The sequence below is a fragment of the Pecten maximus genome, chromosome 8 (genome assembly GCF_902652985.1).
Source record: "Pecten maximus chromosome 8, xPecMax1.1, whole genome shotgun sequence".
NCBI classification, from domain to species: Eukaryota; Metazoa; Mollusca; class Bivalvia; order Pectinida; family Pectinidae; genus Pecten; species Pecten maximus.
The window spans coordinates 41,371,478-41,399,014 of NC_047022.1; the positions used below are offsets into that span (position 1 = coordinate 41,371,478).

The following is a 27,537-nucleotide window of genomic DNA, read 5'->3' on the forward strand; positions in this document are numbered from 1 at the left end:
TTCTATACCATCCCGAGATAAAAGTGACACAATCAACTAGTTTACGTGTGTGATCCAATACCATTCCGATATAAGTGACACGATCAACTAGTTTACGTGTGTGATCCTATACTTTTGAGACAAGTGTACCAAATCAACTCGTTGACGTGTTTGTGACGTTCTTATAGTGTTCTACCTTTAATTGATATTGAGTTGCTATCAACAGAAGTATTCACAAGGTCCGATTTTTCCGATGTATCACCAAAATGGAACAATCAAAGAATCTCCTTTTAGCGACACCTGTTGCAGCTATCTCCACAACTAATTCAATATATCTGGATAACGTATCAAGCGTGAAGTAACTTTGTGTAAATAAGACCTGGTGTTTAGTATTGTTAGGAATTGTTTATTCTCGATAGTTGTTTGATAATTTGTAATTGCTCTAGTTAGATGATCTATCACATGTCTATAAGCCTATTTACCATATGCAGTCTGCAATGACGACCTGGTCAAAAAATAGTTACATGTATGTAAAAATCCTTACCATCATCGTCCATGATTCCTAAGATCCAATCTCTGTACTTGTCCACTCTTGTATAAACCCCGGGTTTCATTGCTTGACCACAGGGTGTCTCTCCCCAGCTTGTGATTCCGGCCAAAACCCACCTGTCTGCACTGACTTTACACATAAGAGGCCCGCCACTGTCACCCTGCAACCACGATCAACGTTAAGATGGACAATGCTCATTTTGATTTCAAAACTATACACACATCATAAATCGGTTAACTCATGCAACATGGACGAAGCTGACTTTTAGTTCTTGGTTTAGGTGACAAATTGTGATGTATTCGACATTCTGTAGACGAGAATTCAATGTTCCTTCGCAGGCGACATTTAACATGAATCAAAAAAAGGCCTATAATGTTGTATTCAAACTTGTGTTATCATTATTTCATGTGATGTTGTTGTATATAATATAAAGTTTACTAAGTGAACGGACTATTATATTTACTTAACATAACTTGATTCTATTAAGGTCATACCGAACACACACAAACATCGCAACTTGGAAGTACCTTACATGAGTCGACTCGGCCTAATTCATATCCAGCGAACAATATTGTATTAAGTTTACATGAGTCGACTCGGCCTAATTCATATCCAGCGAACAATATTGTATTAAGTTTACATGAGTCGACTCGGCCTAATTCATATCCAGCGAACAATATTGTATTAAGTTTACATGAGTCGACTCGGCCTAATTCATATCCAGCGAACAATATTGTATTAAGTTTACATGAGTCGACTCGGCCTAATTCATATCCAGCAAACAACATTGTATTAAGTTTACATGAGTCGACTCGGCCTAATTCATATCCAGCGAACAACATTGTATTAAGTTTACATGAGTCGACAAAGCCTTATTCATACCCAGCAAACAACATTGTATTAAGTTTACATGAGTCGACCCTACCGAGGTCATACCCAGCAAACAACATTGTATTAAGTTTACATGAGTCGACCCTACCGAGGTCATACCCAGCAAACAACATTGTATTAAGTTTACATGAGTCGACCCTACCGAAGTCATACCCAGCGAACAACAGTGTATTAAGTTTACATGAGTCGACCCTACCGAGGTCATACCCAGCAAACAACATTGTATTAAGTTTACATGAGTCGACCCTACCGAGGTCATACCCAGCAAACAACATTATATTTACCTTACACGAGTTGACACAGCCTAGGTCATACCCAGCACACAACATTGTATTTATCTTACATGGTCGACCCAGCCTAGGTCATACCCAGCACACAACATTGTATGTATCTTACATGGTCGACCCAGCCTAGGTCATACCCAGCACACAACATTGTATTTATCTTACATGGTCGACCCAGCCTAGGTCATACCCAGCAAACAACATGGTACTTACCTTACATGAGTCGATCCTGCCGAGGTCATACCCAGCACACAACATTGTATCCTTGAGCTTGCCCTGATACGATTCTTTACACTTTGAGTGAGTCACTAACTTCATTTTAGCGTGGTGCAAGTACTCCGGCATTATAGTGGAGTAAAAGTCTGCCTCGAGTAAAAAGAATAACATCAATAGATTCATTTTTAAGATTTCAGATATAATATCAATTACACAAAGGGCAAAGCTTTAGGCATTTTCTTACATTTATTGGTTTAAGAATCGTTTCGTATAATTTACTCAGTAATGAATTGTTACAGCTGCGACAGATAAGTGTTGACTGTTCGCATCTACATGTTTGTAGATGGATGACTGCACGGATAAAATGCAAAACATACAATGTAGAACGCTTTATTCGTGAGATTGCGTGTCATTCTTTACGGAGGGATATGTTCAGTACTTGATCATTGTTATGTTTAGTAGGACAGTTTTGCGGAGGGATATGTTCAGTACTTGATAACTTCAATATTTAGTAAGCAGGTTTTGACTGCATGGATTTAAAGCATAATAACTACTAACGTAGATGAACGACCATTCGAATCACAATGACCTTCGTTTGGTATCGTCTCGTCATTATGGCCAATAAACAGATATGAAATATCAAGGAGTTATGTTTGCGTTCTCTTTCAATGTTTGTTACGATTATTTAATGTCAGAAGTTATATTTGTCTCGCCTATGACGAAAAGGAGTGCAGTTTCCAAATGTACGCCACATAAAAATGGAATGACGTTGCGTTGTGTAAGTCTGATAAAACATAATCGCATCCAATAAAACATTTGTTTACTAGATTTTACCAATACCATACACGATCAAACAATAACTCACCTGATACAGACAACACACCCCATCCAGATACATAACAAATAGAACTTTTTGTGAGTGCGTGCCCCTCCGTTGCCAAGCAAAGGGAGTTTACGTGGTCGTTGAAAATTACTGGTTTTTGCAACCTCAGGAGCGCAAGATCTGCCTGGTAAATGAAGAAATTGTCTGGATGTATGATGACCTCTGTGACCTTGTAATAAACGGCGTCGGCTGGGTTCATCGCTATGGAACCTAACATCACATTCAAAAGATACGGTCTTGCAGATACCCTGAAATAGAAACATTTTCAGTATCATCCAAATAAGATGGGGTATATATAACTTAAATATAGATACCGACAGCGAAATATCGTAGACTGTTAATGAAAGAGGAAATTCGAAAAACGAAGGGACCTTGTAGATACTGCTGGTGGTCCTAGATGTGTACCTATCCTGTATATTTCATCTTCTCGAACCGAGTTCCTAAAACGTGACAAGCTGCATTGTACAGTTTATTTAAATGTTTGTTCTACTGGCTCTATTGTATCTAACTTTCAACTTATACTGAAATGTGCTTATATCATTTGTGTCTTGTACAATACTGAGGTATATTGTTCTATATACTTACGACTCGATACAATGACTAGCTGTGGCAACCCACTGTTGACTAATTAGTGTGCCGCCACAAATAAATTTTTGGTTGATTTTTAGGGCCACCATCCACGGCCATTGGCCGGTATAGGATTTTGTGCCGCCTATGATGTATGGCTGCATCAAATTTGGGCTTCTCATACCACATCCTGTGAATATAGAATTGAACGCACTAGAACATTATTTATACAGAAGATATAGGATGTCATTATATAACACGAATTTTACCTAATTGCAATGCATTTTATCCACCTGTTTACATCTAGAACATTAACAGTACAGTTGCCTTTTAATCAGAAAGGAGATTATCTCCCTTTGTTAGTGACGTCATACCATTGTGTTTACATTGAAGTTGTACTTGTTGTCTACTGTTACAGTTGAGCGTGGGTTCGAACATCGTGTGTATGGACTGGGATGTAACTGGCGAATCGTCCTTAAGAGTCATGAACACCATACTGTCCGTGTTCACCGGTGTCATCGACGTAGAATCACTAAAAATATACTCTTAAATAGGTAAGTCGGAAATGGCGGTGGAATGTTGGGCTGCAGACATAGAACGTTGGCGAGGTTTGGTGATAACCTTAGGGGCATACAAGCCTGAAGAGGATTGATTATACATATTAGCCGGGTCGTCAATGATATTACAAAGGGATGAATGTCTGCTCACATCTTGTACATTTTAACATACAAATAGGTTGATCACACGCTTACGATAAATTCGAGAAATATAAATCTAACTTTACTAATTGCACCTTAATTAAGAACCAGGTCTCACCGTCTGCTTAAGCGATCAGATTATTATTTATTGCGTCGCTTATTTTTGGACGTGGTGCAGACTTCGTGATTTTTCATAATTCAAATTATAAAATGTGCAGAAATATCCTATACATGATGATGATTGTAAATTTAAGGAATTATCCAGGCTTGATGCGATAGGTTAAGTGTTATCAACACCGTAGTCATTTTACCGGTACAGCTTCATAATCATCTAAGTTGTGTAGGGCGACAGAAATCTAGCTATCCAGAATTCATCAACAGAAAAACTCTACAAGAAGTACTGGTATTTTAATAATGGTCTGGAGGATAGATGAGATGAAAAGTGTACTCTAATACTATTCAAGGGAAAACGTCATCAATGTATGCAAACTCCATTTCAATATCAATGTTTCTAATTTTGAAAAGAGCGATAAAGCATCATGTATCCAGACAAAATACGCTTATACATTTGTCATCCCATAACATTCCAAAGAACGCATACTTCCCTTGGATAAAAAGGTTGTATATTATAGGTCAAATATCCCTTTAAACAGCTATTAAAACTCATATCTACCGACATGTCTTAACGAAGCAGTATAAATGACCTTACCTGAAGGCGAGTTGTTGGCAGATGACGTCACTTGTTTGTGTACTCCAGTCGTCGCTACAGACTGGGTACCACTGCGCGTGATACATCACCATTACGTACTGACCTGCATCTCCAATGGAAACTGAATAAGATTATAGTAAATCATAATATTATCTGATTCCTGAAAATGTACATGGTCTATTTGGATATCAATTAGCGAGTGTCATTACTTCTTTGGAATCACCTTATTCAAACATCACACTTCTTACAAAACACGTAAAACAGTACTTTTAATCACATTGAATATACTACTTACGGCAGTTATACTCGTCCAGCCCCTCCACGCAATCATCGTGTCCATCACATCTTAACAGCCCAGGAATACATTCGCCATTCCCACACCGAAATTCTCCATCCAGGCAGAGTTCTTAGAAAAAAAGGCAAACACGTTAAATTATTATTTACCTTATTTAAATATGCTATATTCTTGTCTTTTGTGCGTCTTTTATCATACGGATATATTCATAAACATGTATTTGTTTATATTTCTGACGCACATCGACACACAGACGTTGATTTAAACTTTACGCTCATTTCGTTCGCTATGTTTCGATACAGGAAATAATGACCTTTGATCACATCCCAAGGAATATCTATCATTAATGTAAACTATCTTAACACTTATATTTTCTATGTAACATTGATAGTTGTTTTAACCGCGGATTTTTAAACCTGTTTTAACTTGGGCAACGATATGGAAACATGATAATTCAGAAAGCGAGATATTGCTTTAAAGAGTTTCTTCGACATGATTCCCAAAATGTTTATCTATAACTAAACAAGAAACAAACACGGTTTCTGAAATCCGTGCGCTTTTGATACTAACCAATCACTCATCCCCTACCCCAATGCAAATAAAGACTGTACTTACGACATGACACTTCGTCCCAAGCACTGGTATAGTCGGATACTTACGACATGACACTTGGTTGAAAGCACTAGTATAGACTATGGCAAGCCAAGTTGTCATTTATTCACAGAGCAACGTTGATCTAGGAATTTTCCAAAATATTTACATGACATGGTAGTTTGTCCCCCGTACTAGTACAGTCGGTACTTACGACATGGTAGTTTGTCCCCCGTACTAGTGCAGTCGGTACTTACGCCATGGTAGTTTGTCCCCCGTACTAGTGCAGTCGGTACTTACGACGTGGTAGTTTGTCCCCGCACTAGTGCAGTCGGTACTTACGCCATGGTAGTTTGTCTCCCGCACTAGTGCAGTCGGTACTTACGACATGGTAGTTTGTCCCCCGTACTAGTGCAGTCTGTACTTACGACATGGTAGTTTGTCCCCGGCACTAATGCAGTCGGTACTTACGCCATGGTAGTTTGTCCCCCGTACTAGTGCAGTCTGTACTTACGACATGGTAGTTTGTCCCCGGCACTAATGCAGTCGGTACTTACGACATGGTAGTTTGTCCCCCGTACTAGTGCAGTCGGTACTTACGACGTGGTAGTTTGTCCCCCGTACTAGTGCAGTCTGTACTTACGACATGGTAGTTTGTCCCCGGCACTAATGCAGTCGGTACTTACGACATGGTAGTTTGTCCCCCGTACTAGTGCAGTCGGTACTTACGACATGGTAGTTTGTCCCCCGTACTAGTGCAGTCGGTACTTACGACGTGGTAGTTTGTCCCCCGTACTAGTGCAGTCGGTACTTACGACATGGTAGTTTGTCCCCGGCACTAGTGCAGTCGGTACTTACGCCATGGTAGTTTGTCCCCCGTACTGGTGGAGTCGGTACTTACGACATGGTAGTTTGTCCCCGGCACTAGTGCAGTCGGTACTTACGACATGGTAGTTTGTCCCCGGCACTAATGCAGTCGGTACTTACGCCATGGTAGTTTGTCCCCCGTACTAGTGCAGTCTGTACTTACGACATGGTAGTTTGTCCCCGGCACTAATGCAGTCGGTACTTACGACATGGTAGTTTGTCCCCCGTACTAGTGCAGTCGGTACTTACGACGTGGTAGTTTGTCCCCCGTACTAGTGCAGTCGGTACTTACGACATGGTAGTTTGTCCCCGGCACTAGTGCAGTCGGTACTTACGCCATGGTAGTTTGTCCCCCGCACTAATGCAGTCGGTACTTACGACATGGTAGTTTGTCCCCCGTACTAATACAGTCGGTACTTACGACGTGGTAGTTTGTCCCCCGTACTAGTGCAGTCTGTACTTACGACGTGGTAGTTTGTCCCCCGCACTAATACAGTCGGTACTTACGACGTGGTAGTTTGTCCCCCGCACTAATACAGTCGGTACTTACGACGTGGCAGTTTGTCCCCCGTACTAGTGCAGTCTGTACTTACGACATGGTAGTTTGTCCCCCTTACTAGTGCAGTCGGTACTTACGACGTGGTAGTTTGTCCCCGGCACTAATGCAGTCGGTACTTACGACGTGGTAGTTTGTCCCCGGCACTAGTGCAGTCGGTACTTACGCCATGGTAGTTTGTCCCCCGTACTGGTGGAGTCGGTACTTACGACATGGTAGTTTGTCCCCGGCACTAATGCAGTCGGTACTTACGACATGGTAGTTAGTCCCCCGTACTAGTGCAGTCGGTACTTACGACGTGGTAGTTTGTCCCCCGTACTAGTGCAGTCTGTACTTACGACATGGTAGTTTGTCCCCCGTACTAGTGCAGTCGGTACTTACGACATGTTAGTTTGTCCCCCGTACTAATGCAGTCGGTACTTACGACATGGTAGTTTGTCCCCCGTACTAGTGCGGTCTGTACTTACGACGTGGTAGTTTGTCCCCCGTACTAGTGCAGTCGGTACTTACGACATGGTAGTTTGTCCCCCGTACTAGTGTAGTCGGTACTTACGCCATGGTAGTTTGTCCCCCGTACTAGTGCAGTCTGTACTTACGACATGGTAGTTTGTCCCCGGCACTAGTGCAGTCGGTACTTACGCCATGGTAGTTTGTCCCCGGCACTAATGCAGTCGGTACTTACGACATGGTAGTTTGTCCCCCGTACTAATGCAGTCTGTACTTACGACATGGTAGTTTGTCCCCCGCACTAGTGCGGTCTGTACTTACGACATGGTAGTTTGTCCCCCGTACTAGTGTAGTCGGTACTTACGCCATGGTAGTTTGTCCCCCGTACTAGTGTAGTCGGTACTTACGCCATGGTAGTTTGTCCCCCGTACTGGTGGAGTCGGTACTTACGCCATGGTAGTTTGTCCCCCGTACTAGTGCAGTCTGTACTTACGACATGGTAGTTTGTCCCCCTTACTAATGCAGTCTGTACTTACGACATGGTAGTTTGTCCCCCTTACTAATGCAGTCTGTACTTACGACGTGGTAGTTTGTCCCCCTTACTAATGCAGTCTGTACTTACGACATGGTAGTTTGTCCCCCGCACTAGTGCGGTCTGTACTTACGACATGGTAGTTTGTCCCCGGCACTAATGCAGTCTGTACTTACGACATGGTAGTTTGTCCCCCGCACTAGTGCGGTCTGTACTTACGACATGGTAGTTTGTCCCCGGCACTAATGTAGTCGGTACTTACGCCATGGTAGTTTGTCCCCCGTACTGGTGGAGTCGGTACTTACGACATGGTAGTTTGTCCCCGGCACTAATGCAGTCTGTACTTACGACATGGTAGTTTGTCCCCCGTACTAGTGCAGTCGGTACTTACGCCATGGTAGTTTGTCCCCCGCACTAGTGCAGTCGGTACTTACGACATGGTAGTTTGTCCCCCGCACTAGTGCGGTCTGTACTTACGACGTGGTAGTTTGTCCCCCGCACTAATACAGTCGGTACTTACGACGTGGTAGTTTGTCCCCCGCACTAATACAGTCGGTACTTACGACGAGGTAGTTTGTCCCCCGTACTAGTGCAGTCTGTACTTACGACATGGTAGTTTGTCCCCCGTACTAGTGCAGTCTGTACTTACGACATGGTAGTTTGTCCCCCGTACTAGTGCAGTCGGTACTTACGACGTGGTAGTTTGTCCCCGGCACTAATGCAGTCGGTACTTACGACGTGGTAGTTTGTCCCCGGCACTAGTGCAGTCGGTACTTACGCCATGGTAGTTTGTCCCCCGTACTAGTGCAGTCGGTACTTACGCCATGGTAGTTCGTCCCCCGTACTAGTGCAGTCGGTACTGACGCCATGGTAGTTTGTAACCCGTACTAGTGCAGACGGTACTTACGACATGGTAGTTTGTCCCCCGTACTAGTGCAGTCTGTACTTACGACATGGTAGTTTGTCCCCCGTACTAGTGCGGTCTGTACTTACGACATGGTAGTTTGTCCCCGGCACTAATGTAGTCGGTACTTACGCCATGGTAGTTTGTCCCCCGTACTGGTGGAGTCGGTACTTACGACATGGTAGTTTGTCCCCGGCACTAATGCAGTCTGTACTTACGACATGGTAGTTTGTCCCCCGTACTAGTGCAGTCGGTACTTACGCCATGGTAGTTTGTCCCCCGCACTAGTGCAGTCGGTACTTACGACATGGTAGTTTGTCCCCCGCACTAGTGCGGTCTGTACTTACGCCATGGTAGTTTGTCCCCCGCACTAGTGCAGTCGGTACTTTCGACATGGTAGTTCGTCCCCCGCAATAGTATAGTCAACATGGTAGGTTGTCCCCTGAATAAGTGCAATCGGTACTTACGACATGACAGTTCGTCCCCCGCGCCAATGCAGTCGACCTCACCGTCACATAACCACTCATCGGGTATACACTCTCCGCCCGGACAGGCGAATTCACCGGCCAGACAAGGCTGCACCGGCACCACTTAAAGGTAAACACATAAACTGTTGACAGCATCATGTGCTTGTATATTTTCGCCATACTAGAAATGGTTCCTCCTACTCTTTTTTTTTTTTTTAGCAAATTGAACATTCTATTCGCCCTTTCGCCCTTTCCACCCCGCCACCCTGACATTTCAAGTACTTACTTTGCTATGGGGTAAAATAATGTATCGAGAAAGGCAATGCAAATATATTTTGACAGTACAAGTAATAAACGAACTTGTAAATCAGGTAGTAGAATAATAAAACACACAGGAACGAAAACTTAATCAAACTATTCTTAATGAATATATCCAAACCTTTTGCTATCGCTGTGTAATTAGCCTTGAATCCATTGTCCTTCGTAGTGTTGTTACTCATAAGACTAACAAACAAGACCTTGGAGGTTGAAGTTACATTCCCCGGGATATCACCGCCACAGAACGTCGCCAGTATTGGACCAATGGACGTCGAGGAGTCATAGATGGTTACACGGCTAGCATCACAATCAGGTTCAAGGTCAAACTCAAAGAAGTTCAGTTCAATCACCTGTAAAATAACAATTATCGCGAAAAGAAATTGAACATTTTTCTATACAAGTTTTAATATATAATTTTACTGAACTTTTATTACAGCAGGGAGTATAAAAAGCAACTTAAAGATCCGTATCATTATCTGAAGCATAACTATAGTAAGTATAACAAATATAAAAGGATGTCTTAAGAATACCGTACAATACTGTAGCACTCGCCATTCTCATCCATCGTACTCGGACTTAAGACAATTCATCAATAGAGTTTTTCGGATCATACTGAGTGATAGCAGCTCGTGGAAGCACATCCAGTGAAACAAGATATAAGTCTCTATCCCAGTACAATTTTTTCACATCAAGTTAAACAAAGCTATACATCACTATCCTAGTACAATTGACCAAAAGTAACTTGATCTGTTGTTAGAATGTATCATGGCTAACTATTACATTTGATATGTCATTTGCTAAGATGTTTGTTAATTTCGGCAAAACATGTGAATAAATTCATCTTTCTGGAGAAGCTGTGCATCTCTTGTGCATCACATATGTTGCACAAAACAATCATTTCATTATGTTCACACGTGTCTTAAGATGTGATTAGCCATTGTTTACCATATGCGACTCTAAAACCGATCATGTATATTCTATTTTGACCTTGAACTGGAAATGGCGGTAGTAAATATTATTGTATAAATAAAGCACATAAAGAAGTATTTCAATTATCAAAATGTTCTTATTGGACACATTCAAGAACTCTGAAAATGGCTAGTGTTTAGGAAAGATGGTTCAATCACTGAGCTTGAGGTAAAAATGCAAAGTTGTCTTGGAAACAGCTGTCTTACTATGTTGAAATGCCTTAAAAATATAATGAACATTTCCATCAACTGTCGAATGTATGAATTAGAATGTGAGCTTCTACCATGGTTCGTCTTCAAACTATAATAATACCCTCAAAGCTGCGGGATGTATATTTTTTAATAAGGATTTCATGGCTTGATAGAAACAATGTATAATTCTGCAACATACAAGTTTACCTTCAGTAGATACCACAAAATACATAAAAATAAATAACCGTCAACAAGAGACAAAGTCGTTCTTAGGATACCTAGTGCAGTAAGAAATGAATACCTATTTGCTGTATAAGGAATATATGGTCATATTACAATTCATTTTATTGTTTAAGTGTTAAGTGTTAAGAAATAAAACTATGTATTTCAGTCGATGGCAAACGGTAATGGAAATCTTGTCTTAATATAAACATAACCTTTATGATATCAAATCCTCAAAAGTATTCAGTGTGGCGTTATCGAAAGAACCCGACTGAACACCTATTACATAATTTAAAACATATACACTTCTGTACCTTATATTTTATTAAAAGTTAACTTAAGCCTAAATACCTTAACAGACTCCTGATAGACATGTCCCATATTTGCAGTGTTTACATGACGTAGTACATGATGTAGATACTGATTGAGCACATTTAGTAATGATACTTCATCTCTTACGTAAATGACTTCATGCTCTCTGGGTGGGAATAGAATATATTTTCGCGTTTGTCCTTTTGAGACTGGTTTATTTTAATGGAAATCTTTGTTGATAAAATATTCTTCATGTCAAGTTGAAAACCATGATACCCTTACAGACCATCATTAATGCAAGAGTAATAATTCTTATATATCACAAAGCTTTAAATAGTTCGTGAATAAGACTTGTACTTGGGTTAAGGTCTCGCAGACCTCACATCACATATCAGAAATCACATAAATGACCCCGATGATGAATCTTGCAATTTTTATCGTACCAACCAGCCCCATAGCTTGGTAGAACGTAACCGTCTTATTTTCAAAATATTTTTCTCTGCATAAAATTCGTGGCTCATCTTATAGAATATGGTCATAGTTACCCGTACATCACCAAACAAGTTTTGAGATGCCCCACCCCTAATATAGCTTATATTCAGTTCACTCTCATATCTGACAGTTAATAGAAATGCCTAATATGAACATCTTTATGAATGAGATTCCTCACTGTATGCCATATTTGTGTAATGGTATTCAGAACCATCAATTGTATTTCAAGTTACATACAAAGTCATTGTGTACGTTTTTGTAGAAAAGAAGTTTGGTCAAACAAATGGTATGGTTGCTTTGTACAACATATGTGATCCATATGAGCTGTACAGGTTCTCCTGAAACATGCACGTGTTTGTACAGTTTGCCTTAATCGCCAGACAGTTTTCGAAAATTATATGAAAGTCTACATTCCGACATGATGCATACTAAGAATTGATAAAGTTATTTCCGTGAAAGGTAGGGTCAATTACGTAGTCCATTACGACTATCAGTAGTAATAATGACTAATAACTTGTGTGGTTATGATTCATTTTCATGCAGAAATTGAAGTGGGGGTCAAATGTTGACCCCACTTCTAGCCCAACTAGAAGGTTTATACAGTTTCTAACCGTTTTTCTATTTAGATGACCCTATTTAGATGGCCCTATTTCTATTACCCTATTGATATGACACTATTTAGATGACCCTATTTCTATTACCCTATTTAGATGACCCTATTTCTATTACCCTATTTAGATGACCCTATTTAGATGACCCTATTTCTATTACCGTATTTAGATGATCCTATTTCTATTACCCTATTTAGATGACCCTATTTAGATGACCCTATTTCTATTACCGTATTTAGATGATCCTATTTCTATTACCCTATTTATATTACCCTATTTAGATGGCCCTATTTCTATTACCCTATTTAGATGACCCTATTTAGATGACCCTATTTAGATGGCCCTATTTAGATGACCCTATTTAGATGGCCCTATTTAGATGACCCTATTTAGATGACTCTATTTAGATGGCCCTATTTAGATGACCCTATTTAGATGACCCTATTTCTATTACCCTATTTAGATGACCCTATTTCTATTACTCTATTTAGATGACCCTATTTAGATGGCCCTATTTCTATTACCCTATTTAGATGACCCTATTTCTATAACCCTATTTAGATGACCCTATTTAGATGGCCCTATTTAGATGACCCTATTTAGATGACCCTATTTCTATTACCCTATTTAGATGACCCTATTTCTATTACCCTATTTAGATGACCCTATTTCTATTACCCTATTTAGATGACCTATTTCTATTACCCTATTTAGATGACCCTATTTAGATGACCCTATTTCTATTACCCTATTTAGATGACCCTATTGCTATTACCCTATTTAGATGACCCTATTTAGATGGCCCTATTTCTATTACCCTATTTAGATGACACTATTTAGATGACCCTATTTCTATTACCCTATTTTGATGACCCTATTTAGATGACCCTATTTAGATTACCCTATTTAGATGACCCTATTTAGATGACCCTATTTGGATGACCCTATTTAGATGACCCTATTTAGATGGCCCTATTTAGATGACCCTATTTAGATGACCCTATTTCTATTACCCTATTTATATGGCCCTATTTAGATGACCCTATTCAGATGACCCTATTTAGATGACCCTATTTAGATGACCCTATTTAGATGACCGTATTTAGATGACCGTATTTAGATGGCCCTATTTCTATTACCCTATTTAGATGACCCTATTTCTATGACCCTATTTAGATGACCCTATTTAGATGACCCTATTTAGATGGCCCTATTTAAATAAACCTTAACTATACATACAGTGTGCCATCAATTAGTGCCAATATACTTTGGTTGACAGTGCAACTTCGTTACGATACGTAAGTAAAACATTCTTACATGGTTACTTGCGGCGATAACAACCCATTCACAGGTTGTATTGTGTGGATAGGGGAGGTCTATACCAGGTGACTGTATGGTCCCAGATGGCAAGGTATGTACTTGTGGGACTCCCCGACATTCTAAAGGCAGATTCGTCACATTCGCGACCGTTGTCGTAAAACTTGTTTGTGGACTAGTCATCGTCGCTGATTGTGTTGTCATCGTAGACGACGGTGGTTTTGTTATTGATGATATTTTTGTCTTTGTTTTTGGCATCGTTGTCATCATCGTTGTTGATTTTGTTGTTGTCTTTAACGTCGTCGTCGATGTCATTGACGTTATGTGTAAAGCTGCTGGTGACGTTATTGACGTCGCTGGTTTCGACGCCGCCGTTGTCATCATCGCTGTCGTCGATAGTGTTGTTGTTGGCGTTGTTGGAACTTTCATGGATGTCTTCAATATTGTTACCAGATTGATCGTTGTTGGTTCCGTTGTGCCCTCAGTAAATTTTGTTGTTTCTTCAGTTGTTGCCTGTGTTTTAGATGACGCTTCTTGCGGTGTAGTAGTTAATGATTCCGTAGATATTTTGACAGTATTTCCCGGAACTAATGTTGGTTTTGATATCGGTGTAGTTGACACCGTAAGTAAATCTGAAATAAAAATTATAATTTACACCTGTAGAATTATTACTAAACGGTTTTTGATATATTTGGATTAAATTCGATGAAATCGTTTATTTTTTCATATATGAACATAAGACATTATTAAGGCGTATGTTACCTTGTACAGACGTTACTTTAGCCTTGAATCCTTTACGCGGAATAACAAAATCAGATTCGAAGTGGAAGTGGAGAACATTTGACGAACTCAGCAACGATTGATGGGGTAATGTTTTCCCACAGAGTTTAGCGAGACGATTGGAACTTCTCGTAGGTCCGTCATAAACTGACAAACTATCCCATGAGCAGATAGCATTTTCTTCTATATCCATATCTATCATTTCAACGGATATTACCTGAAACAAAATTAGTTATATCTTTTTATACATTTTAGTTGATAATTCACCAATTTCTTTTAATGAATTATCACTGACGGCATATCGAACCAATGAGAGCAGACTTTTTGAAACAATATGACACTTCATTAATATTAGAGCCTGCATACAAATACTGTGTATAAATTATTTTGAACAAACATAAACTACCCATCTTTAGAAATGACAGTGGGTTTTTTTTAAAATCAATTAAATATATGATGTATAACACTAGTGATACTTCGTATCAAAACCTATTTACCTGGGTTGATGATGTATTCACAGTAAGTCCACACTTGATGTTAGTGGGATAGTTCCCCGAGATGTAGTTCGGTGACGTGACGTACACCCCCTTAGCGGGGAGGGATATTGCTGTCTTTCCAACACATAGCTCTATGACAGTGTCGCTTGACTCGGTGGTAGAAGTTGTCAATGTAGTCAACCGTGTATTGGGTGTGGTTGTTGATACATACCATGGTGTGGTTTTTGATGTGCTTGTCGGAAGAGTCGTCGAGGGCTTGGTCGTTGATGGAATCGTGGGTTTGGTCGTTGGGGAAGATGTTAACGTAACCGAAATCGTTTTGGAAGTTGAAGTTGACGTCTTGGCCGTGTTCGGTGGTATAGTTGTTGGAGTATTTATGGATGTAGCTTTTGTCGCAGTTGAAGGCGAGGTCGGGACCGTGGCCGAGGGCGTGGTCAGGAGAGTTGTCAGAGTCTTAATCGTTGTCAGAGGAATAACTGAGGACATGGTTGATGGTGAAGCAGTTAGTGAAGTTGCTGGCACAGTCGAGGGCGTTGTTGAGGGGATAGTTTCAGGGGTATCTGTATATGACGTTGTTGTTTCCACATTGGAGGGTGTAGTTGGGGGCGTGGTTATTGCAAAAGTTGAGGTCATGGGAAGTGGCGTAGTTGCGATAGTGGTGGTTGCATCTGTAATGACAAATATAAATTGAAATGATAACTGAAATGATATATAATAAACTGATTTTGTCAGTGTATAAACTAAAGATATGTATATACATACATGTACAAGTTACTACTGCCAAAGGAGCCTTTATATAGAAATATCAGGATGTAATAAAAGCAAATGTCATTTCATAACACATAAACGCATTTATTGATTTAGGGCTCAATGTCGTTTAACCGTATTTACCTATTTTAGTTGAAACATCGAGCTGGAATCCTTTGTCGGGAACGATGTAATCAGACACGAACTCCAGAAACAGCACAGCCCCGCTACTGTCAATGGCTACATCCGATTTGACACCACAAAATGTTCCTAATAATGATGATGATTTAGACGGACCATCGTAGATAGATAATCTGTCCCATGAGCAAGAGGGATGGTACTCCACTTTGAAATCTAAAACATTAACACGAATTTTCTGAAATAAAGAAAATTGTAGAAAGTGAGAACAATATATCAATATATGGTGTTTAATTGCTTTACATGTCAAATAATCTCCACAAAATATTCACATTTTTATGGTATGATTGCAGCGTTATAACAGCTTTTAGGATATGTGTATTTGATATCACGTTAACTATTTAGTGGTTAATGAACCGTTTTATCGGTCATACGGTGAATGTCACGGATCATTGCCTACTGAGGGTAACAACATCAGTGTACAGTTGCTGTGTATTTCCTGTTTGTACTAGTATTTCAGAAAGATTCCAAAGAACAATATATCTTAAAACACCACGAACTTCCCTAAAATAAACTTAATTACGACCTACATCTTCGTACCCTACCTGATTATTCAATGCTTGAATTTTCAATCCGCACGTGACACTGACAGGGTAAGTTTTTCCTGGACCAAAGTTTGGAGAAAGGACTGTAACGGTATCGTTAACGTATGATTGCTGATATCCCTTATCGAGAATTATTGGATGGTGGTTTTGTACCGGTGTGGTCACGTAATTCGGGTTCGGTGTAGTAGCTTCTGTTGTGAGTAAGGTAGACGGTGGCTCAGGTGTCGGTGCTGCAATATAGATCAAGGTTTTATGCCTACAATTTGTACGAACATTTATTGTTGATATGATTATTTTTATGTAAGTAATATTCAACTTTTGCTGCTGGCGGGCAGTTTTTTTCCCTTACAAGACCATAAAATATCATAAATCACAAAAGAAACAAGTTCGGTATTTAAGAATTTCAGGACGAGACTGTTCACATAGTCATCTTGTGTTGTGTTGCTTTACGAAACCATCGATACATTTTGAGAACAAACCAAAATTATATAACCCATTAATGGCAGAAAAAAAAAGAAAAAAAACCTGCAATTTTATAGTTGACATATGTTTGGTTTACTAATCATTTAAAATAAATTTCAAAAATCCATTTAACTAATGATTGAATAATAAACTACGGCATACGTATACATTGTTTTTAAAGTTGTATGGTGATATGTGTTGCAAGCGACCTTATTTCAAATCTACTTGCTCTCTTACCTGTATCATGCAGAGAAAGTTTCACTTGAAAGCCGCTCCAGTTAACCACGTTATCAGAGATGAAGACTAGGTTGATATCTGCTGCGGATGACTTCAAATTCTCGGGAGTATCTGCTGAAAATCCACAAATGGTCGCCAAAATTGAATCTTGTGCTTCCGTGATTTCTAACTTGTCCCATGCGCAGGTAGGGTGTTTTTCAACATTGAAAATGATGAAAGAAAACTGCACGACCTAAAATTGATGAATGTCATATTTAAAGAAGATGTCAAGCGATGATAAACATTTAGTTGCGTCACGGTCGGAGACACAGAACGTGTTGTAGTCACTAATTATCATAAACACTATAAAATCCGTAATTATCTAACGAAGTTAAGTCAAATAGGCATACTTGTTGGAATCAGAATTACAATTCATGACCCGCTGAGGCCTCCCTATGTATGAACTACAATTCGGTACTAAGGAAGAAAAGTTATAGTTTCAAACGAAATAGTGTTTTTAAACTGGTTCAACTGTCAAATACTCAAAATTCCAAAGAATTGAATAAGCTAGGAACATTTTTGTCCTTAAATTCACAACACCGAAAAAGAATATAATATTTTCGTACATGCTTGAGTATCCCTAGAGACGGAGTCGATGGACTTTCAACGTAAGGTGTGACATACTATGATATGGATACTTCGTACACATATGTATTATTATCATTTATATTGCAAAAAGTTTCATTGGATGGTGACAAGACTTCATGACTGAACTGATCAGTATAGTTATTGTATAGTAATATATACATATAAAACATATATATTTAGCAGGAAACTACATGTATTATGTAACAACATATATTCCATACATATATTACATGTTAAACTATGTAAATGTTCTACATAATGATGACACAAATTGATCTTATATTGCATGACAGTATATCATTCTACAATATTTGTTTTTTTTTCATATACTGACACATTTATATAATAGTAAATGAAGTTACATGAATTATCATATGTATTGTCAGATAATTACGCGTATTTTATTGTATTATAATATATATTGTTATAATATTATAACATACATTTATCTATGTAATATTTACTCTCCGATGTGTCTTGTGACATAAGAATGACATTTGATATTACCTTCTTTCCAGGGTTGAGTATTTTTAGATGACAATTCCTATTATTGCCGTAGTTCTGATTCTGTGCATAGCCTGGGGATATAACCAAAGCCTGGTTCTCCGCCTGGTACCACGAGATGTCTTTACACATCTCTATAACCGTGGGATCCTCGAAGGTGCTGCTGAGCTGGCCTATCAGTAAGGTTTGCACGTTCAGCTGGGAAGGGTAGGGGAACATCGGTGTAAAAGGCGAGATCGTACTAGGTAAGGGAGGAATTGTAGTATCTCCAGATGATGGCGTTGATGATATGGTTGTCGATGAAGTCTGTGGTAAAGTTGATGATGTTGTCAGCGATGACGTCGGTGATGTTGTCGATGATGTAAATATCATCGGTGTTGTATCTGATGAAGATTTCTCTGAAGATACCGTTGTAGGTAATTGTTCTGAATAAGTATGAAAGAAAGTGTTTGCTAATTTTTCATTTTAATTGTCAATTTTCACTCTTATGAAAAGAAAACTCTTTGCTTCGTATAGCTTTTATATTCTAAAACCGATGTTTTTCTTAATAGAGCACAAAACAACTACGAAACGGAACAATATCGATAAATTATTTCGACTTTAAAAGCTCGAAAACACCGGTTTAATCATTACCACAGTGATAATGATACAGCATTATTAGATCTTTGTTGTAAAGAGACATTTAATCCTTTTGATGGCCATGTGTATCACCCCCTATAAAACTATCTTGTTGTGACGTGACATTTAATCCTTTTGATGGCCATGTGTATCACCCCCTATAAAACTATCTTGTTGTGACGTGACATTTAATCCTTTTGATGACTATGTGTATCACCCCCTATAAAACTACCTTGTTGTGACGTGACATTTAATCCTTTTGATGACTATGTGTATCACCCCCTATAAAACTATCTTGTGACGTGACATTTAATCCTTTTGATGACTATGTGTATCACCCCCTATAAAACTATCTTGTGACGTGACATTTAATCCTTTTGATGACTATGTGTATCACCCCCTATAAAACTATCTTGTGACGTGACATTTAATCCTTTTGATGACTATGTGTATCACCCCCTATAAAACTATCTTGTGGCGTGACATTTAATCCTTTTGATGGCTATGTGTATCACCACCTATAAAACTACCTTGTTGTGACGTGACATTTAATCCTTTTGATGACTATGTGTATCACCCCCTATAAAACTACCTTGTTGTGACGTGACATTTAATCCTTTTGATGACTATGTGTATCACCCCCTATAAAACTATCTTGTGACGTGACATTTAATCCTTTTGATGACTATGTGTATCACCACCTATAAAACTATCTTGTGACGTGACATTTAATCCTTTTGATGACTATGTGTATCACCCCCTATAAAACTATCTTGTGACGTGACATTTAATCCTTTTGATGACTATGTGTATCACCCCCTATAAAACTATCTTGTTGTGACGTGACATTTAATCCTTTTGATGACTATGTGTATCACCCCCTATAAAACTATCTTGTTGTGACGTGACATTTAATCCTTTTGATGACTATGTGTATCACCCCCTATAAAACTACCTTGTTGTGACGTGACATTTAATCCTTTTGATGGCCATGTGTATCACCACCTATAAAACTACCTTGTTGTGACGTGACATTTAATCCTTTTGATGGCCATGTGTATCACCCCCTATAAAACTATCTTGTTGTGACGTGACATTTAATCCTTTTGATGGCCATGTGTATCACCCCCTATAAAACTACCTTGTTGTGACGTGACATTTAATCCTTTTGATGGCCATGTGTATCACCCCCTATAAAACTATCTTGTTGTGACGTGACATTTAATCCTTTTGATGGCCATGTGTATCACCCCCTATAAAACTATCTTGTTGTGACGTGACATTTAATCCTTTTGATGGCCATGTGTATCACCCCCTATAAAACTATCTTGTTGTGACGTGACATTTAATCCTTTTGATGACTATGTGTATCACCCCCTATAAAACTACCTTGTTGTGACGTGACCAATAGTCGGAATCCAGGCTTCACTACATACTGGTCAGAATGGAACTCGACACAGGCCTCGGCGGTAGAAGACACAATATTGCTTTCTATGTCAGTGCCGCAGTACCGTTTTATGTCTCCGCCACTTCCACAGGTTCCATTGTATACCAAAACATAGTCCCATATACATAACATATGATACTCGATGTTGAAATCCAAAAACGTTAATTTCAGTTTTCCCTGTAAAGATACAAATAAATAAACGAGGGGATTTAATCTCTTGGTTTATCGAATTTTTGGGATTTAACCAAAATGCGATATATAAAAAAAAAACACAGAGCTTGCCGACGTATAAATAGAATCGTAATTACAGCTAAAATAACTCTAGAAACAGAACAAGGAGAATAGGACCAGGGGCTCCGGAAGAGTAAGGATTTTCTAAGTCATCAACGACACCCACCAAACAAATATAGCCAACATCTGGGTTAGGTCCCAATCTCAAAGGAAAGTCAGGGCGGTGACAACGGTACCACAAGCATAAAAACGTCATATCGCATAAAAAAAATGATAATATTTCCAAATTTCCCATTGTTTTCATCAACCTGCATATAAAATATACAACGATATCCTTCTGATACATGTGTATTCTTTGTTGTTTTTGTTTTTCAATTATTAAACAGGTTTGGTAGGAATACATGATAAAGTTATGAATAATATTTTAACATGTCCTAGTTTCTTTATAACTTGACTACTTAGAGTAGTGTGTGTCTTTAGTATTATTGTTACTAGAATTTCAAGCGTCGATTGACAAGGCTGTGTATATAGAAAATATCTGTATTTACCTATTACCTACCTCAGGTAGATGTATAGTTAAATTACCGTAGCAACTTAATTATTAACGTAACATGTATGCTGACCCCGTACCTAATGCTTTTTTTTGTGTGATTGAATATGTCGGCTTTTATCTTCGCCTGAAGAGATATGTGATACAGTAGGAGTTAGTTACGGTACAGTGAATCACACAGATGGTATACCTGGATCACACGTTCCTTTCCGCTAGGTGTTTAATTGACAGTAAAGTGTATTAGGTAAACAGTCCGTGACGATTCGGTCACACGTATCACACTCAATGATCTACCGATGTCAGCAGTTTTACCAGTACTAGTCGTGTGCACATCGTATTTATACAACCTCTCCGATAGCTACGTGATCTAGATATGATAGTTGGCATCGGATTTTCACTTATTGTCTGTAACTTCTGAGACAACACCTATTCCTATGGTACGTTTGAAGGCAAATGTTGCATACCAAAAAGGCTTTGTTCTATGTCCTCGGAGAAAATAAATGTTTATTGTTATGCCGAAGTCATCCCCACAACACAAAATTCCTAAATCCCAAAAGGCCTTGAGAAAAAAGAACGAAAGAAACAAAACATTTATCAATATTAATAATTAAATTAGATTATTAATCATATAACGAAATAAATTTTATATATTTATAAATGTAATGCATCTGTGTTAAGATTTTAAAATTATGTTGTTGATTTTTTTTAAATATCAAAAATGATTCACAGAAAAATGACAATTCATTTATCAATATTAATTATCGATAAATCAATAATGGTTTCTTTATTCTGAATAATATTTAAAATATATTGATGAACATTAATAAGTAATTCATTAATATCAATAAATAAATGGCATTTATTGATACTTATACTGTTAACATTCTTATTTTAGTGTGCTCAAATCTTAGCGTAAAATCGAAAAGGAATTAATTGATAAATTTGATATCAATAGATATTTTCAAATATTAATAGATGATTATAAATTCTAACGAATAAAATCATCAATATTTATAGATGTTTTTTTCCCTCAATGGCTTGCCATACTTTTAAAACATAATCACAGTTCCTTTTGTCTGCGATGCTTTAAATTATAATAATTTGTTATACAGGGCATCCACCATGGCAAGCTTGTAAGACTAATAATAAAACTCGGACAACAGATCTGATTTGAATATGGCCGTTTATTATAGTAAACGACGGTTGTTAATTAATCAGTATTGACACAAAAGTCTTAGATGGGGATCCAATCCCGCCATCTCATGAACATAACATACATTGTAATCAATTTCAAGACATAAACTTGGGTATCCATCTTAGAAACTAAATCATATGTCCTACATCGGACATTATATACAGAACATATGGTAGATATAACAAAAGTTATACCTCTTACTGAAAATAATACCTACATCTTATATAGAAAATACAAAACTTACAAATTGTACATCTAAGTGTAGTAAGTAACTCGTATCAGTTTAAAAACATCAATAAAAAAAGATATAAGACCAATAACTGTAAATATACCAAATGATTTCAAACTTTGTATATAGACAAAAAACAATAGAAAGATTACCGTAAATATACACACTTTTAGTATTATATATATCAATCATAAAAGGAGGCAAGAAAGGGGATGGAGGTGGGCAAAACCTTTGGTAAAAATATGGTCTAGAAATAGAAGATCAAAATAGGCAGATAACTTAAACAGATCAAAATTGACCTTGACCGTATAACGCACCTTGTTCTGCCATCTTGGATCTTCAGCCTTTGAGTGAAGGCAGCTACGTCATGCGCTTTTACAGCGTTCTAAATTTAGCAACATATTAATGAATTTGTTATGCTTGTGTTAAGTATCACTGCATTGTCTGGGAACTTTGTAAGCTTGTCCTTGAAAGAACTAAAGCTTTGCGAACCGGATTTATGTTTTAATAACCGAAATAAGACATCGCGTAGGACGAAGCCGGAAAATGAGTCAGCACTATCTATTATTCGGAATATATATCACGTGATTCAAATTTGATTATTCTATTCACGGGTGTATTTCACAAATCCTTTTATGCTGTAGACATCTCAATCCTCTGCACGTTTTTTTTACTGTTTGTCACCATATCATGCAAACAGCAAAATTCCAATGTCTTCTACAATTTCCATACTGATTGGATAGTTATCAGCGAATAATTTGACGAGGGGTGCAATGGGGTCACTCGGGACAGGTGAAGCCAGCTGAGGAACGTTTTCCTGTTGTTAATTTTCCGTATAGGGTTGTTGTTGTTGAATGTAGTGGCGAACATGTTTTTCTTAATTTCATAATTCAATGCTATATTTAAAAATGTCACTATTGTGTTATCGTCATATCCTGGCAATATATTATCGTAATGTGAGGAGAACCTGCGTCTGTATTATCTGTTGAAGGCAAAATAGGATCGGATGTAAATAGATTTGCAACACATGCTCCAAGGAAAGATGATATTACACTAGATTTACCTTTTCATTTTTTTCTGGATAAGCGAGGTGTTTATGATACGTCTGCGAAACTCAATAGCCTTAAATATATTTTTATGTTCTTTTAAAAACATGTTTACCTAACACCCGTCATATGTTACGACAAGGAAAGCAGTCCTTCTATAATATGATAAATTGTCTGTATTTAGAACTAAACTGTATGTTGAGTACAACACAAGGACCAGCTTTCCCTCGATTCAAATAAATCTTATCCTTTTTTGTATGAGCATGTCCATTGACTTTACTTTATTTTATATAACCGTAAAAAGATGATTATAGCTTCATGTACCTATATGATAGGGTTACTAAGTTTGAACATTTTTTCTGATATACATAACAGAAAAAGGGAAAATAATACAACCGATAAAGAAGTCACGGGATCAAACGTCTGTGGTGAAAATGTTTCCTTAAAATTAGAAATTAAGAAAGTGTTTTTCCAAATACCTTTGATTATGTTGTTATCCCTTTCCATAGATAAATCCTGTTAAGTATGTTTCCTTGTTAGGATCATATACTCATTGAATACCAATTATATCTTTTATATTATATGTATGTCCTATGTTCATTAACTAACAGTTTAAGTATGTGGCAGTGGATATGTTCAATAGTTTACAGTATACATACGTGTGTGGTAGTGGATATGTTCCACGTGCAGTGGACGTCCAGTTGATAGCTTCCCTGTTCATATCCAGGGGAATATATGGATGCAGTTCCGCCATTTTCCACGAAAATCTGGTGTTCACAACAGAGAGTACAGGATACAGAAAGCACGGCAAATACACCTGAAACAGAGACATCGATCTTCATAATACTCCAAAAAAAGAGACATCGATCTTCATAATACACCTGAAACAGAGATATCGATCTTCATAATACACCTGAAACAGAGACATCGATCTTCATAATACACCTACAACAGAGATATCGATCTTCATAATACACCTAAAACAGAGATATCGATCTTCATAATACACCTAAAACAGAGACATCGATCTTCATAATACACCTAAAACAGAGATATCGATCTTCATAATACACCTGAAACAGAGACATCGATCTTCATAATACACCAAAAACAGAGATATCGATCTTCATAATACACTTACAACAGAGATATCGATCTTCATAATACACCTAAAACAGATATCGATCTTCATAATACACCTAAAACAGAGATATCGATCTTCATAATACACCTACAACAGAGATATCGATCTTCATAATACACCTACAACAGAGATATCGATCTTCATAATACACCTGAAACAGAGATATAGATCTTCATAATACACCTACAACAGAGATATCGATCTTCATAATACACCTACAACAGAGATATCGATCTTCATAATACACCTACAACAGAGATATCGATCTTCATAATACACCTGAAACAGAGATATAGATCTTCATAATACACCTACAACAGAGATATTGATCTTCATAATACAGCTAAAACAGAGATATCGATAATCATAATACACCTGAAACAGAGATATAGATCTTCATAATACACCTACAACAGAGATATCGATCTTCATAATACACCTACAACAGAGACATCGATCTTCATAATACACCTACAACAGAGATATCGATCTTCATAATACACCTACAACAGAGATATCGATCTTCATAATACACCTACAACAGAGATATCGATCTTCATAATACACCTACAACAGAGATATCGATCTTCATAATACACCTACAACAGAGATATCGATCTTCATAATACACCTACAACAGAGATATCGATCTTCATAATACACCTGAAACAGAGATATAGATCTTCATAATACACCTACAACAGAGATATTGATCTTCATAATACACCTACAACAGAGATATCGATCTTCATAATACACCTGAAACAGAGATATAGATCTTCATAATACACCTACAACAGAGATATCGATCTTCATAATACACCTACAACAGAGATATCGATCTTCATAATACACCTACAACAGAGATATCGATCTTCATAATACACCTGAAACAGAGATATAGATCTTCCTAATACACCTACAACAGAGATATCGATCTTCATAATACACCTACAACAGAGATATCGATCTTCATAATACACCTGAAACAGAGATATCGATCTTCATAATACACCTGAAACAGAGATATCGATCTTCATAATACACCTACAACAGAGATATCGATCTTCATAATACACCTACAACAGAGATATCGATCTTCATAATACACCTACAACAGAGATATCGATCTTCATAATACACCTGAAACAGAGATATCGATCTTCATAATACACCTGAAACAGAGATATCGATCTTCATAATACACCTGAAACAGAGATATCGATCTTCATAATACACCTACAACAGAGATATCGATCTTCATAATACACCTACAACAGAGATATCGATCTTCATAATACACCTACAACAGAGATATCGATCTTCATAATACACCTACAACAGAGATATCGATCTTCATAATACACCTGAAACAGAGATATCGATCTTCATAATACACCTGAAACAGAGATATCGATCTTCATAATACACCTGAAACAGAGATATCGATCTTCATAATACACCTACAACAGAGATATCGATCTTCATAATACACCTACAACAGAGATATCGATCTTCATAATACACCTACAACAGAGATATCGATCTTCATAATACACCTACAACAGAGATATCGATCTTCATAATACAAACATGACACAACAAAATGGCTAGCTCCACTTCTATCATCCATAGTTTGAAGTTACATTTTCATAAATGTCAGTTTTCCCTGTGTACGTGATGAAAAGTATTTCGTGTTTGTCTTAAGAAATGAAAACCTGTAAGTCATATAACATCATATGAAATGAAAACTTATTTATGATCCTTTGTATATTAGCAAATGTGATTATACATATGTAGTTATTTTCACACAAATTTCAAATCGATGATGCGTGAAGTATGTGTGTACTTTGATAATCACCAAGTGATCCCCCCAAAGGAGTGCCCCCTTCTCATCCAATCACTTAGACATTACGACATTTAATACAGCCTCGGGTATGTTGTAAGGGTTTACTTACGAACTTAATGACACTACCAAAGTGACATTTGAACTTTGAAGGTTAATCGTCTTTCCAACATGTAATACAACACGACTTTCTGTGGTTTCCTGTCATTTAGCACTAATTTCTATTTAGGCCAAGGATGTTAAAATGGAATCTTTGATGTAATCGCTGTCATCGATATCGATAACCAGAGGGATTTGAGGAGTTCGTACAGCGTTCAAAGATATGCATATATTGTTTAACAATAGTTTATTACAGAAAAGACTATCATGTTATGTGTTGTTATATGTCTGTCTGATAAATGTTTTAAATTCTGACACGGGGTAGTTTGAGTGATTGTAATGGATGTTCCATTGTGTTATGGTGTATGAGTTGTAGTCTCTGTTTGAATGTATATGTCTGTAGTTAAGGTTGTGTCCGTGTCATGTCCTGTGGTCTGATGAGGATATCTGTGTATATGTCTGTAGTTAAGGTTGTGTCCGTGTCTGTGATCTGATGAGGATATCTGTGTATATGTCTGTAGTTAAGGTTGTAACCGTGTCCTGTGGTCTGATGAGGATATCTGTGTATGTGTCTGTAGTTAAGGTTGTGTCCGTGTCGTGTCCTGTGGTCTGATGAGGATATCTGTGTATATGTCTGTAGTTAAGGTTATGTCCGTGTCCTGTGGTC

General features: G+C 37.8%; 1 protein-coding gene across 1 annotated transcript in view; it reads right to left on the reverse strand.

The window, feature by feature from the left end:
• Positions 1-27,537, reverse strand: part of LOC117333542 (mucin-5AC-like) — a 69,497-nt gene that overhangs the window by 7,422 nt on the left and 34,538 nt on the right. Inside the window, exons 3-20 of the mRNA XM_033892877.1 lie at positions 24,441-24,598; positions 20,473-20,707; positions 18,469-18,890; positions 17,335-17,566; positions 16,636-16,865; positions 16,037-16,268; positions 15,146-15,813; positions 14,631-14,865; positions 13,869-14,500; positions 9,876-10,104; positions 9,437-9,559; positions 5,073-5,183; positions 4,778-4,898; positions 3,745-3,902; positions 3,389-3,560; positions 2,786-3,051; positions 1,918-2,066; positions 524-689 (exon numbers count right to left, since the gene is read on the reverse strand). Coding sequence (XP_033748768.1) covers positions 524-689; positions 1,918-2,066; positions 2,786-3,051; positions 3,389-3,560; positions 3,745-3,902; positions 4,778-4,898; positions 5,073-5,183; positions 9,437-9,559; positions 9,876-10,104; positions 13,869-14,500; positions 14,631-14,865; positions 15,146-15,813; positions 16,037-16,268; positions 16,636-16,865; positions 17,335-17,566; positions 18,469-18,890; positions 20,473-20,707; positions 24,441-24,598 — 4,539 coding nt within the window. The remainder of the gene's footprint in view (positions 1-523; positions 690-1,917; positions 2,067-2,785; positions 3,052-3,388; positions 3,561-3,744; positions 3,903-4,777; positions 4,899-5,072; positions 5,184-9,436; positions 9,560-9,875; positions 10,105-13,868; positions 14,501-14,630; positions 14,866-15,145; positions 15,814-16,036; positions 16,269-16,635; positions 16,866-17,334; positions 17,567-18,468; positions 18,891-20,472; positions 20,708-24,440; positions 24,599-27,537) is intronic.